At 35.9% G+C, this 14,161-nt stretch overlaps 1 protein-coding gene across 1 annotated transcript in view; it reads right to left on the bottom strand.

The window, feature by feature from the left end:
- The window catches only part of CFAP54 (cilia and flagella associated protein 54), a 397,088-nt gene that overhangs the window by 2,927 nt on the left and 380,000 nt on the right, over nt 1–14,161 (bottom strand). Inside the window, exon 68 of the mRNA XM_034934266.2 lies at nt 12,270–12,403. Within this exon, the coding sequence (XP_034790157.2) occupies nt 12,284–12,403 (120 nt within the window). The 3' untranslated portion in view covers nt 12,270–12,283. The remainder of the gene's footprint in view (nt 1–12,269; nt 12,404–14,161) is intronic.

Genomic DNA, 14,161 nt, shown 5'->3' with positions numbered 1-14,161 from the left:
CATTTCGTAACCTATGAAAGTCTAAAACTATTCCCATGATTCCTACAAATTCCCCAAAACTTATGTTCTCATGATCCTTGTTCCAGAAATACCATGCTTATGATGCATGCAACTTTTCAACCATTCTACCTCATCACTAGCTTCTCAAACATTCAAACACATTTTACAACTATCATTTTTGTGAGTTTAGTAATTTTACTTAATGTTTGAGGGATCACTGTAATGGGTCACTTAATCCACTGTACAACCTTCTGTCATCTGATGGCTATCTATTCTTTTCTTCTCTTTCTCTTTTATTTCTCCAATTTTCAAAGTAAATAAATTCCTCTCTTTGTAGGATAGGCAGCCATTCCAGTTTACCTGGAGCTGTCTTAGTTTGGGGATAGTCCCAGATTTTGCACTGAAAGTCAATCCCAGTTCTGGAAAAACTGGGAAGATTTGTGACCCTATCTCCTGTCTCAAGTAATTCTACCTGCTCCTCTGAAGCATCAAAGCTACCCCACATCAATGGCTCATAGAGACCACCTACTCCAACAGACTTACCAAAATACCTTTCTAATCAAGGCACCTCTGTTCTTAAAGGGAATTACTGTACTAGATGTTAAAAAATAAAATGTCTCATCATTAAATGGAAACACATTTAGAACTATGTCATCTTAACGAAATGATGCTTTCATCATTATAAAATGTTTTATTTCACCTCTGGCAGTATCCATTTTTGAAATATACCTTAATGACAATATAGCGACACCAGCTTTCTTATGTTCAGTGTTTACATGGTCTCCACTTCTCCATCCTTCTATTTTCAATCTGTTGGTGTCTTTTATTTAAAATAGAACAATCTCTGTTTTCAAATGAAAGTTTTGGTCCATTTACACTTAATATAGTTAATAATATGGTTAAATGTAAGTCTAGTGTAAGTCATCTAGATTAATAGGTTGACTTTTTTTTCTTTCAGCACTTTTAAGAAGGCAACCCATTATCACTTGGTCTCCAATGTTTCTGATGAGAAGTCAGCCTTTACTCTTATTGCCCTCTTCCTTAGGACTTTGTGTTTTTTCTTCTGGTTGATTTTAATATGTTTTTCCTATTTTTGATTTTCAGAACTGTGCCTATGATTTGCTTGGGTGTGGTTTTCTTTTTATTTATCATGCTTGGAGTTCATTGAACTTCCTAAATCCAAAGGTGGTTAATATTTTAAATCAAATCTGAAAAAATTTTGCCATCCTTTTTTCAAAGGACTCTTTCCTTCCTATCTAGGATTTCAATTTCTTCCTATCTGGGACTCTTTCCTAACTTCCCTTCCTATCTTAGACTTCAGTTTCACACATGTCGAAACATGAATAGGCCATCATAGCTCTGAAATTTTTGAAAATCATTTTTTTCTCAGTGCTTAGATAATTTCTACTGATCTGTCCAGAAGTGTACTGTTTTTTAAAAAAAATTCTGTAGCACCTAATTTGCTAAGTCCATTCAATGAATTTTTAAATTTCAGATCTATTTTTCCAGTTTAAGGATTTCCATTTGGTTCTTTTTCCATTTCCATATGTATTCTGATATCCCCCATCTCTTTATCCATTATAGCAATCTTTTTCAATAGATTATTTTACATGTATATTATAGTTATTTTAAAGTCTCCATCTGCTAATTCTAATACCTGGAACTTCTGGAAATGTGTTGACTGTTTTTTTCCTAGATTGTGGATGATATTTTCCTGCTTCTTTGTATATAAAGTAATTTTTAATTATTTACTGTACATTGTGGGCAACATCGTTGAGTTTTGTTCTAGCATACAGTTAAATTACTGACAACCACTTTTATCTTATGGAGGTTTGATGGGTGGGCCTATTTTTGCTTTGCTGTTAGGCCTCATTTGTAGTCCTTGGTTCTAAAATCCTTATTCTTAAGGTATTTCCCTCCTAGGGTTTTAATGAAAAGCACAAATAATTTATTAAGTGCCTTTTCCTTGACTGGACTTGAATTACAAAATTTGTCTCTCCAGTACCATGCAGCTGTTGAAATCTCTGAGGCTTTGTTCTTTGAGCCTTTCAGCTATGACTTTCCATTGGATTCTCTGGAGTCTCATCATGTCCATGTGTTGTTGGTAGTCAGCCAACAGTTTTAGGATAATTTGTGCACAGATTTTAGGGCTCCCCACACTGTCTCCCTCCTTGTTGAAACATTCCCTCCTTAATTTCTAACTACTCTGGCAGACCCACACCCTGACTTCTGAATCCTCAGTTCAGTCATTCAGCCTCTTCCTGATTGCACTCTGTCCCTTACGTATTTTGCAAGATGAGGTGTGTCCTCAGAGAATAGGCTGTTTAAATGTGGACCTCACCTAGTTTGTTTCCATATTTCAAGGATTACCATTCCTTTGGTTTCTGCCTATTTTTAGTCATTCCCCAGGGACTTCAAATATCATTTTAATTCTGATTTTATGATTGTTTGCACTGTTTTTGGATCCAGAGTTCAAAATTGTTATTGGCAAATGGTAGTTCAATAAAAGCCACTCTGCTATCACCAGAAATGAACTCCTATCATTACCATAAAAAAACCAAACCAAACCAAAACAATAAATAACCTCTGATCCTTCTAGACAGAAACGAACTTCCCCCGAAGATGTATGTAATAATGTAAGAATATAATAATGGTAAGAGCTACCTGTTATTGAGCATCCAGTATGTGTTGGACATTGTTCTAGGTGCTTTATGTATCCTAAATTTACAGACGAGAAAACTGAAGTACAGAGAAGTTAAGGAACTTGGCCAAATTCATGCAGGTGGTAAAAGGAAAGCCAGGACTATCTGATGTCATAGCTGACTCCCTCATCCATGATGCTACGCTGCTATTCAAACATAGGGTAGTTGTTCCTTGATGGAAACAACTTAGAGGAGACTTAAGCTTGTAGTAGAGAATTCAACTAAGTAACTTTTATAGTTCCTTTAAATGTAATAATCTGTTTTCTTTTTTTTTTTTCTTTGAGATGGAGTCTCACTCTGTCGCCAGGCTGGAGTGCGGTGGTGCAATCTCGGCTCACTGCAACTTCCACCTCCCAGGTTCAAGAGATTCTCCTGTCTCAGCCTCCAGAGTAGCTGGGACTACAGGCATGCACCACCACACCCAGCTAATTTTTGTATTTTTAGTAGAGATGGGGTTTCACCATGTTGGCCAGATGGTCTCAATCTCTTGACCTTGTGATCCGCCCACCTCGGCATCCAAAAGTGCTGGGATTAAAGGCGTGAGCCACCATGCCCGGCCTAAATGTAATAAACTTCCTTCCTTCCTTTTTTTTTTTTTTTTTTTGACGGAGTTTTGCTCTTGTTGCCCAGGCTGGAGTACAATGGTCCAATCTCGGCTCTCTGCAACCTCTGCCTCCCAGGTTCAAGTGATTCTCCTGCCTCAGCCTCCCAAGTAGCTGGGATTACAGGCATGCACCACCACACCCAGCAAATTTTGTATCTTTAGTAGAGACAGGGTTTCGCCATGTTGGTCAGGCTGGTCTCCAACTCCCGACCTCAGGTGATCCACCCGCCTCAGCCTCCCAAAGTGCTGGGATTACAGGTGTGAGCCACCGCACCCGGCCCATAATAATCTATTTTCTTACAAAAATTATAATTCCAACTCAACTAAAAGTATTAATTTTCATGTCAGAGAAATTAATTTTCCTCAATCACCAATCCAGAAATATATACATCAAATAGTATTCCCATATCGACTCAGCTCCTGCAGAACTGTTTCTCTTTTCTCTACTTTTGAATTTGACTTCCAGCACCTCAAGCGGAACTATGTACTTGTGGTTACCTGAATTGCTGAAGCACTACTTGTATATTGTGTTCATTCTGGATGCAATGTCAAGATTGATCAACCAACTTATTTCAAGCAGTTCAAAGAATCAGCCTTTGAAGTCTTGAGAAATAGCCGTTTTGGTGTGTTTTTTCCATACAACCCAAAATATATTTGAAAAATATTTTTAACCAGCAACATTGTTCTAAGAAAAAAAAACACATTATTTTTCCTCGAACAAAAATTAAACTGTTTTTAAGGTCAATAAAAACATTCCTTTCCTTGATATCCCTCCCTTGCTACATGTCTCCCAAATTGTTTTAAACTAATTAGTCAGAAATGGATATTGTTTTGCAAAAATAAAATAAATGACAAATCCTTGAAAGAAAAGTCTACAGTCCTTGAAATGATCTATAAAATGTGTTTTATTTTCCTGTGGGCTGCTATTGAAGACAGTTTTTTAATGGGATGTTATTATCAGGATTCAAAGGAAAACTTATTTTCTGGAATGAGTACCAGGATCAGTAATAGCAATGCATCTCCTAAGTATGTGGTCCGTTTTTCCCTTAAAATGCTGTTGATCTATCTTGTAAAGCACTGTATTTACTTGTTAACAAGTGCTGCAGGAAAGCATACAGCCAATCTATGGTTGACTCCCAGTGAATGCAAAGGATGAATGGCACGTTAAAAAAATTAAAAGAAAAAAAAGGGCTTAACTCCTGGCTCCATCTTACTTTTCTACCATGTCTTCTTTGCCTAATTGTTCTTGTCTGGTTTTAATTAATCTTACCATTATTTTGAATGCATACTTATAAGCTACCTTACATTTTTTTGAGCAAGTTCAAATACAAATAACTAAATGGTCTAGATTAGACTGCCACAATTTAAAAAATAAGAACCATTGAACCATAAACAAAAATGGAAAGGAAAATGAGAATGTAAAAAAAAATTCACAAAAATATATAAAAACAGTTTGTATTCCTGTTATTGAGGGATCTTGGAAATCTCAAAAAAAAAAAGATGAACATACAAGTAAAAAATTGAGCAAAGATCCTGAAGAAGCATGACAACAGAAAAATATACAGTGGACCAAAAAATGTGAAAAACATTCAACCTCAGTAGGAGTCAAATAAATATAAATCTAAACTTAAGAATAAATTTTTGTACAAAGTGGGAACATAAATTTATTTGTTTCCTTGAAATCTACCTACTTTGGTCCCTGACCTCAAGGAGAGGACAGCTATGTAAACAAGCACGTGCAAAATAGAATGAGTGTGATAAGAGCACCTATGTGTTACATGGAGACACCAGGGAGGAAGTGGTACGGACAGGTTCCATGGTGGAGGAGACGTCTGGGTTGAGTCCGGAATGAAGACTTGAGGCCATTAGGTATGAGTCTTTTTTTTAAATTGATGAATAAAAATTGTATATATTTATCATGTACAAACATGTTATTCTGAAATATATATACATTGATTATTATTATAGAATAGGTAAATCGAGCCAATTAATATATGCATTTCCTCACATACTTATTTTTTTGTGGTGAGAACAGTTAAGATCTTCTCTCAGCAATTTTTGAGCGTACAACACATTGTTACCAACCATAGTCATTATTTTGTGCAATAGAACTCTTGAATACATTCTTCTTGTTAAATTGAAATTTTGTATTTTTGACCAACATCTCCTCAACAGCCCCTCCTCTAGTCCCTGGTAACTACTCTCTGCTTCTACGTGTTTAACTTTTTTAGATTCCATATATAAGTGAGATCATGCAGTATTTGTCTTTCTGTGCCTAACTTATTTAACTTAGCATAATGTCCTCCAGGTTCATCCACGTTGTGGCAAATGACATAATTTCCTTACTTTTTAAGGCGGAATAATATTTCATTACATATACACGCACATCCCACATTTTATTTAGCCATTCATTCACTGATGGAGACTTAGGTTGATTCCATATCCTGGCTATTGAGAGTAATGCTGCAATGAACACAGGAGGGCAGATATCTCTTAGACATGTTGATTTCATTTCCTTTGGATATATAGCCAGTAGTTAGATCGCTGGATCAGACGTGAGCTTTTTGAAGGAAAGGACTGCCTAAGTGTCACTGCTTGTGTACACAGTTCCTGGCATAGTACTAGAATTTGATAAAAATTTTTTAAATAAAGAGAAAGGACATTTTTGCCAGGAAGCAGAGGACCAGACTAATGAATAAGATCTATCAAATGAACAAATGTATGCTTGAATGAATGAGCTCAGTTTGTCAGAGAAATACTAATGTATCTATGAAAAAGAGATTAAATGACCAGCCTCCAAAGGACAAAATGAAGATTTAATTTTTTTCCCTCCTATGGATCATTACATATACTTTATTACTAGGAAAAGAAACTCTGGACAATTCCTTTGGCCCTAATTACATCTTGATCATTCTAACTGCATTTCATCCAAACCCCAGCAGGCCTAAACATTTTCAACTTGAGCATTTTCCCAGCCAATAAGCTCTGAAAAGGCCTGTCTTAGGGAATATAAACAGTTGACTTGAATCTCAATACTTTTCTGAACATTGTTTTGTTTTATTTCTGGCTATTGGGGAAAATAATTAGATAGGCTATAGAAAATGTAGATAAATATTAACAACGGTTATTTTACAGTGGTTGACTTCTGGGTAACTTATTTTCACCTTTCAATATTTTGTAGATTTTCCACATTAGTTCTGAATTGCATTTATAATGATAAGAAAAGAAATCAGTCCAATAAATTCTTGTGAATCTTGTGGGGAAAAATTAAATTAGGCAAGTTGTGAAACTACTTAGAAATCTTTGAATTTCTTAGAAATCTACTCAGTTTTCACATCATGTACAATTTAAAGGGATGGTTCAGGGTGGTTTGTACTTGGGCAGAATCTGGTTTTAGACCTATTCCATTCTAGGCTGTTAAATACAAAATGTATGAAAGTTATCTTAAACAGGAACAAAAGCAATTCATTTGCAATTAATTTTGAATAGTTGAAAATGGTTATTTTACAGGGTTTATATATTACAGGTTATGTTACAAATTATTACTTGTAAAAAAATTCCCATGCCTCTTAACCCAGCTTTTTAACTAATGAATTTAATTATGAAGAAAACTGCTGTCACTGAAACCTTCTTCTTAATCATGCCTGTACTTATGACAAAAAATATCTGTTGCTATAGAAATTTTAGAGTCAAAGTTGCAATTCATAAGGCTCTACTGAAGTGGAAAGTAGAAATAGAAAATGAGTGTTAGTAAAGAGAAACTTCTTTCTTAATATATTTTTTAACATCAAAATTATGGATGATAGATGGATTTTACAAGTAAATCTCATTTTGCATAACAGTCATGTAAAAAGTTCTGCATATATCTAATTTTGGAAAATCAAATAATTTAAAGTATAGTGAGGAACTTACAATGGATAGGAATTGAACAGGGAATCTGACTCAATTTAATTAAACATTTATTAAGGCTCTACTATTTTATATTGAAATTTAATATTTTCATAGATTGAGTTTTCTAAAATTGGGCATATGTATATAGTTTAACATTAGTTTCAAAATGATTTTTAGTTGTCATTAAAACCCAAAATAATGAAACCAGATGTGAACTACTCAGTTCCAGTCATATAATGAGATGAGAATCATAGTTCAATTTATTATTTATTTACTGATAGGCGAGCCAATAACTATACAAAGCTTGCCAATCAACAAGATGAGGAAGGGAATCGATGTGTTTTTAATTTATGAAACACATTATGTATGCAAAAGGAGTAGAGACTAATCTAACAAACATTCAGCTTAAGACAGAAAATTTTACAAAGACAAATGAAACCTCCTGAGCATTTTCCCTAGATTTCATCCTCCCTCCTTTATCCAAGAGGCGACCACAAACCTGAATTTGGTGTCAATCATTAATGAACTTGTGTTAAAAATATTTTTAGTATATATGTACTCATCCATAAATACTGTATTATGTTGTTTTGCCTGTGTTTAAGCTTTATACAAATGGTATACAATGGTATCTTCTTACATATATCCTGCAACACTTGATTTTCTTTTGCTAAACCTGCTTTTGAGATGAATCCAGATTGATATATATCTCTGTTATTAATCCATTTACGAATGTTGTTTAGTTATTCATTATTTACTTATTTGTAACTTCTATAAAATATTCTCTTGTATGACTATGCCACTATTTCTTTATCCATTCCACCTGATGGATATTTCATAGGTTTTCCTTTGTTTTCACTATTATAATCAATGCATCAGAAATTTGCACAAGTCTTGTTGGGCAAATGGGTGGGAGCTCATTTTGTAGAATATACCATAGCATTTCAAATGAGAGAAAATGGCAAAGAGTAGTTAAGCAGTGGACTTCTGGGTTCACTGTTTTCTCCCCTAACCCCATTAGGGGCTTGTTCAAGCCTATGCACACATAGATAATATTAAATAAATAATAATATTTAAATCTTTTTTATGGATGAAGATGTGTTGGATCACATGTATATTTCATTTAAGTTTTCAGGTTTTATGGGCATCCTATAAGTTCCACGATGCATTAGGAAAAACAATGTACCCAGTCTCAAACTGAATGTAACCTAAAGTAATGTGGAGCAGGCTCACACACTTACGACACTCTTGAGCTACTGTTTTAAGGCTGTTATATGAAAATACAATACAAAACTATGTGTCCAAGGACACTGTTCAGAGCCAAATGAGCAGGGCACCTGGAAGTACTCTAGGAGTCCTCGGAGGCAGACACCCTTCTGCATGGTCATTTGAACTGGATGGAGGGATTTGCATGATGTTGCTCAAAAGGGGCAGGAAGGGGCAATGCAGACTGCAGGCAGAAACCAAATTTCTGGAGAGTACATTTCTACTCTCCAGAAATTTACCACTTCCCTCCTGCAGTTCTGTGACGAACACGTTGGCTGAGCTGGGGACTGTGTAAAGTGCCTACGCGTGAAGTGAACCAAGACCACCGCATTTAAGCCTCTGAATAGCTGGCCAGTGGTCAATTTCTAAAGCAATCTCTTGGAGGTTGATATGGAGAAAGATATGGGAAGTGCTGCAGTTTTATTACCTATCACTTAGCTGCTGGCATGGGCTTCTCTTCCCTCTTTCCTGACTTCCCTCGCCTGTGTCTGTTCCCCTTCTTCTCCCCCTTTCAGTTTGCCTCCTGTCATTCTCTGTTATAATTAAAACAAATAGAAAACATTGCAGGTGTCTGCTATAAAGCATTTGCAGATACTGTATATTTTTAAAAACCAGCTGCAAATTGTGTAATTTGGTCTTTAAAAAAAACTCTGAAAGACATTTCTGGAAATAAACACATCTTTCATCATGTAGATTTTGAATTTTCTTTTTGTTTGTACTTCAGCCCAGTACATCATCATTTCCTTACCGCCTTGCACAGAAAGTTACAGCTTTAACCAGTGAGTGTTGCTCCTATTTTAGAAAAGATGGGGAATTTTGGAATGATGGTTTAAAACGGGGAAACTGTTACTGTATGGTCTGGTGCAGTTTTAGACAGTATTTCTCTCAGGCAAAACAACACTCAAGAATAACAGCATCTGTAAGAACTGAAAGTGAAGAAAAAGTAAAAAAAAAAAAGTGCTGAAATGTTATCTGCAATAGTTGGAAGAGATCTGCCTTCCCCAGAGGAAACCAGTATATTAGCACAGATAACTGATAACATTGGGGACCCCCTTCCATGTATTATTGGGGCATCCATTCAGATCTGCAAGTCATTTTTTAAAATCGGCCCCCAGGGCAGATGACAGGTGTCCCAGTTTTAGCTTGAACCTCAACTATGTCTTCCTCTCCCTTTACTATCCAATTTCCCAGAGCCATGGAGTGGGTAGAAGGGCAGAGGAGGCCAGCTTAGCGATGAAGAGCTCAGATTCTTCCGGGAGGATTTAAATCCTGGCTCTACTTCCGACTAACTGTGATTGTTAGCCAAGTTATTTAACTGCCTTATGTTTTTCTTTCCTCGTCTATAATATGGGGTCAGTAATACTATGTGCATCGTGGTCATAATTCTTGTGAAGACAGGAGGGAGAAAATGCACTGAAGCACTTACAAATATGTGCCTGGCAGGTAAATGCTCCAGAAAGGGTAGGCAATAATGTTAGCGGTAATGATGGTGGAGTGTTGGTGATACCTCTGCCTCCCTCCTTTTTTTTAGAACTCCATAGTGCCATCTTTCCCGGATTATATCCATCCATCCATCCATCCATCCATCCATCCATCCATCCATCCAACAAATATTATAGACCTATGTGCCAGGTATTGTTCTAGGGTTCTATAAAAATAGTACAAGCACTTACATTCACTAAAGTAAAGAAAAATGAAAAGTATCTAACCAGTAAAAACTTACTAGTGACAAAAACCAGAAGATGGGCATTTACATTCATGGGAAATTAACATGAGGTTGAGGTAAATGGTCTTGGTTACAAGTCATGCTGTTTCCACACCTGTATTAAATGTGTAAGTACTTTGTTGCACCTTTCTTGACCTTGATAACTAGCTTTGCATAATAAATTAAACTCTCACCATTGAGAAATGCAAACCCTTCAAAGTGATCTCCAACTCAACAAAGAAATGTGTAAACCCCAGCCTCAGACCAAAGGACTCAGAAGCCATCTTCACATAAGAGCCATTACCATCCGAATAGCTTTTCTGTTTGAATCAAACTTTATTTCATATGAGGGTATAGATATCATGCAACAATTTTTCCCTTTGAATTCATGAGTAAATATTAGGTTCTTTTTCTCTTTCATTAAAACATGATTTCCTATCGGTCTTCTTGTCTTTTGTTTCTTTCCCTGTCATTATATCTTGCATTCTTATCTGCCCTGGAGGCCAGGCCATCATTCATTCCACTCATTCTTTTCATTCTTCCAATATTTATTAAATGCGTGCTAGTGTCAGGAACTTGTCACTTCTCTCCTCAGTCACTTGTAATGGCACCCTATCATCTACTGATTCAATCCTGAAGTCTTCATTCTAGTTCCTCCTTACAGTTTGTTTTCCATCATGACTGTGCACACTCCAGGTAGGTCACAGTCAAGTCCTTTGACTATAAACCATATGTATTTTTGTTTTTATGCCTCTGTTCTCCTCCAGTGTGCCCCCCTCTAGCAAAATTTTTTAACAAATTTTCAACTACCAAAATCTTCTTATCCTTAAATGCTTTGCTAAAGGCTTGTTTCCTCTACATATATTCTAGAACAATTCTACCTTCGCTTTTCCCAGACTTTAGAACTTCATAGATGTCTACATTTAAAAGCTTAGGTAGTAACATAAAATTTCTACTTTTTCTTATATTATCAAAGGAGACTATTTTAAAATGCCAACTGCCAGCTACTATTACCGTTGTTTCATTTTTTTTAAAAGGCCTTTTTAATACTAGTAGGAAATTCAGAATAGAGGATGATACATTAAACAAATTTAGCTTTAGAAAAACACATTTGTGTTGTTATTTTTTTAAACCATGAGTATTCATTCACTGACTAGCATCTGGGAAGTATTCACAGGTGGCATTTTTAGACGCTAGACAAAATAAGTCAGAAATGCACGGTCCTTTTCCAATTTGGCAGGGAAACAATGCTCCCAGCACTCTATTATTACATCAGGCATTGTGCTAAGCACCTTATTAATTCAATTCACCTAATTAATACACACAGCAATCCTATGAGATAGATACTAACATCCCCATTTTACAGATGAAGAAATAAAAGCTTACAGAATTTAAGTTAATTCTCCAAAGTAGCAAAGCTAGCAAATGGCAAAGTTACTATTTAAACCCAGGTCTATACAATTCTAAAGCTGGCACTCTAAAATTCTATGCAATATTGCCTCTCAGAAGTATAAAATATGGAAGGTCTCATTTGCTACAGATTTTTTCCCAAGCCATTTAGAGAATTTCCAAAGTTGAAATTACCACATGTCGGGGTTTAATCGAGGGTTTTTCAAGACTAGCGTTAGTGACATTTTGGGCTTGATAATTCTTTGTTGTGGGAGCCGTCTTGTGCGTTGTAGGATGTTTACTCACTGGATGCCACTAGTACTCTACCAGTGATAACAACCAAATATGTCTCCAGACACTGTCAAATGTCACCTAATGGACAAAATCACTCCCAACTGAGAACCACTGGTTTAATCCAATCTTGCTTTATGGACCTGTCCAAAAACAACCTAAACATAAATGACTCCAAACGTGAAAACAGTTGCACTGCACATAAACTTGTTTTCTATGAATAGCTCTGTAAGATAGTTTTAATAAGCAGCAGCACTGTCATTTAATTCAGGTACAATTTAAGACATTCCTCAAAATAATAATTTTAAAGAAATTTAGCTTGTGTAAAAAAAACAATTTTATGTTTGTTGTTATAAGAGGACCGTTCCAAAAACTTAGCTTAAACGAAGAGAAACAACAACAATTAAATCCTGTATAAGGTTACCGTGTATAGGATATTCAGGGAATAATTGACACTATCCAGTTGAAAAGGCTTCCTCCTGATAAAATGCAACCATTAGCCAGATCAAAAAGTCTCTCAAGATTGAATATAGATGGCAGTGAGATATCAAATGGGACCTGAGGAAAAACATAAAAGTGTTCATGAAATGCATTGTTTCAAACTGTTGACAAAGTTTTCAAAATACCCAAATAGCAATTTCTAATAATTTTATATGAAAGATAGCTAACTTGTGTGTCTCAGGTAAGGCACAAAGTTTCATACCTCTAAACTGCTGAAATGGCACATATATCATTCTACATCCTATTAAGATTCATACATGAGCCTATAAAACAGCAAATACTTCTAAAAATATGGACTATTTGTATTTAGGTAATCATTGTACATGGTTCTAAATGTAAGACTTTTGGCCCTTCTCCTAATAAAACGCTTTCCTGCATAACAGATTGACCAGTTGGCAAATCTCCCTCTCTCATTTGGAGCATAAGTCTTGACACAGTGAAGAAGGATGCACCAGGAAGTTATGTTTGGAGATCAGTGTATCTAAAAGAGGCACCGTGTTATCACGAGCGAGAGCTAGTACAGCCAAAGTCATCCTGGGCAGGCTGAAAAATGGAAAATAAAGACTGCTTTTGTGGTCATAGAACTGGTTATTGATTGGGGGAAGGACAGGGAAGAGAGAACAAAAATGACGGAAAGAAAACAAATGTTTGCTGGGGACCCACTTCATGCCAATCTAGGTATATACTTGTGTAGAATGACCACAGTGAGTTACAGCCTTGTGGGTCTGAATCCTGGTAAAAAAAAAAAAAAAAAAAAAAAATTAGAGAACAAGTTTTTATTAATTTCTTGTCTACTTGTTAAATGAGCCAGTCATTCATTTTATTCTTAAAAAAGCATAATGAACCTAAATGTGGGTATTGTATTTGGAGGCTGGTTTTTGTTAACTTTTTTGTCACTTTCTTGGATTAAAAAAATGATACAGTATTCCAGTGTTTTCTATAACTGCAAACAATAGAGAGGTGAATAAATAAAAAATTAATAATCTCTCCCTTCCTTGATCAATCCTAATATAATCAATGTTTCCAGATTGGAGAGTATCCTTCCAGATGGTTTTTTTCTTTTTTTAAAAAAATGGAATTATTAGGTTGCCATTATTGGCTTTTTCAATTAGCAATATGTAAGACAAATCCCTCCTTAATCAATTCAGGGAGGCAGAATAACTACATAGTGTTAAGAGTGTGCATCCTGGGGTCGGGTGTGGTGGCTCACGCCTGTAATCCCAACACTTTGGAAGGCCAAGGTGGGAAGATCACAAGGTCAGGAGTTCAAGACCAGCCTGGCCAAGACAGTGAAACCCCGTTTCTACTAAAAATACAAAAAATTAACCAGGCATGGTGGTGGGTGCCCATAATCCCAGCTACTCGAAAGGCTGAGGCAGGAGAATTGCTTGAACCCAGGAGGCAGAGGTTGCAGCAAGCCAAGATCATGCCATTGCACTCCAGCCCGGGTGAAACTCCATCTCAAAAAAAAAAACAAAACAAAACAAACAAACAAACAAAAAAAAACGTGCATTCTGGAGTAGGACTGCTTGTTTCAAATTCAGACCTCACCACTTACCAGCTATGTGAAACTGGGTAAAATGTTTGATCTGTTTGAACTTTAATTTCCACATGCATAAGCTAGAAATTATCTATTTTGAATTGATTTTTGTATATGGTATAAATAAGGGGTCCAGCTTCAGTCTTCTGCTTATGGCTAGCCAGCTACCCCAGCACCATTTATTGAACAGGAAGCCTTTTCCCCATTGCTTTTTTTGTCACCTTTGTTGAAAATCAGATGGTCATAGGTATGTGGCAACATTTCTGGGTTCTCTA

This window comes from Pan paniscus, chromosome 10 (assembly GCF_029289425.2).
Source record: "Pan paniscus chromosome 10, NHGRI_mPanPan1-v2.0_pri, whole genome shotgun sequence".
In the NCBI taxonomy this organism is placed as follows: domain Eukaryota; kingdom Metazoa; phylum Chordata; class Mammalia; order Primates; family Hominidae; genus Pan; species Pan paniscus.
Note: the sequence above shows the minus strand (reverse complement) of the source record. Positions and strands in the feature narration are given on the sequence as shown.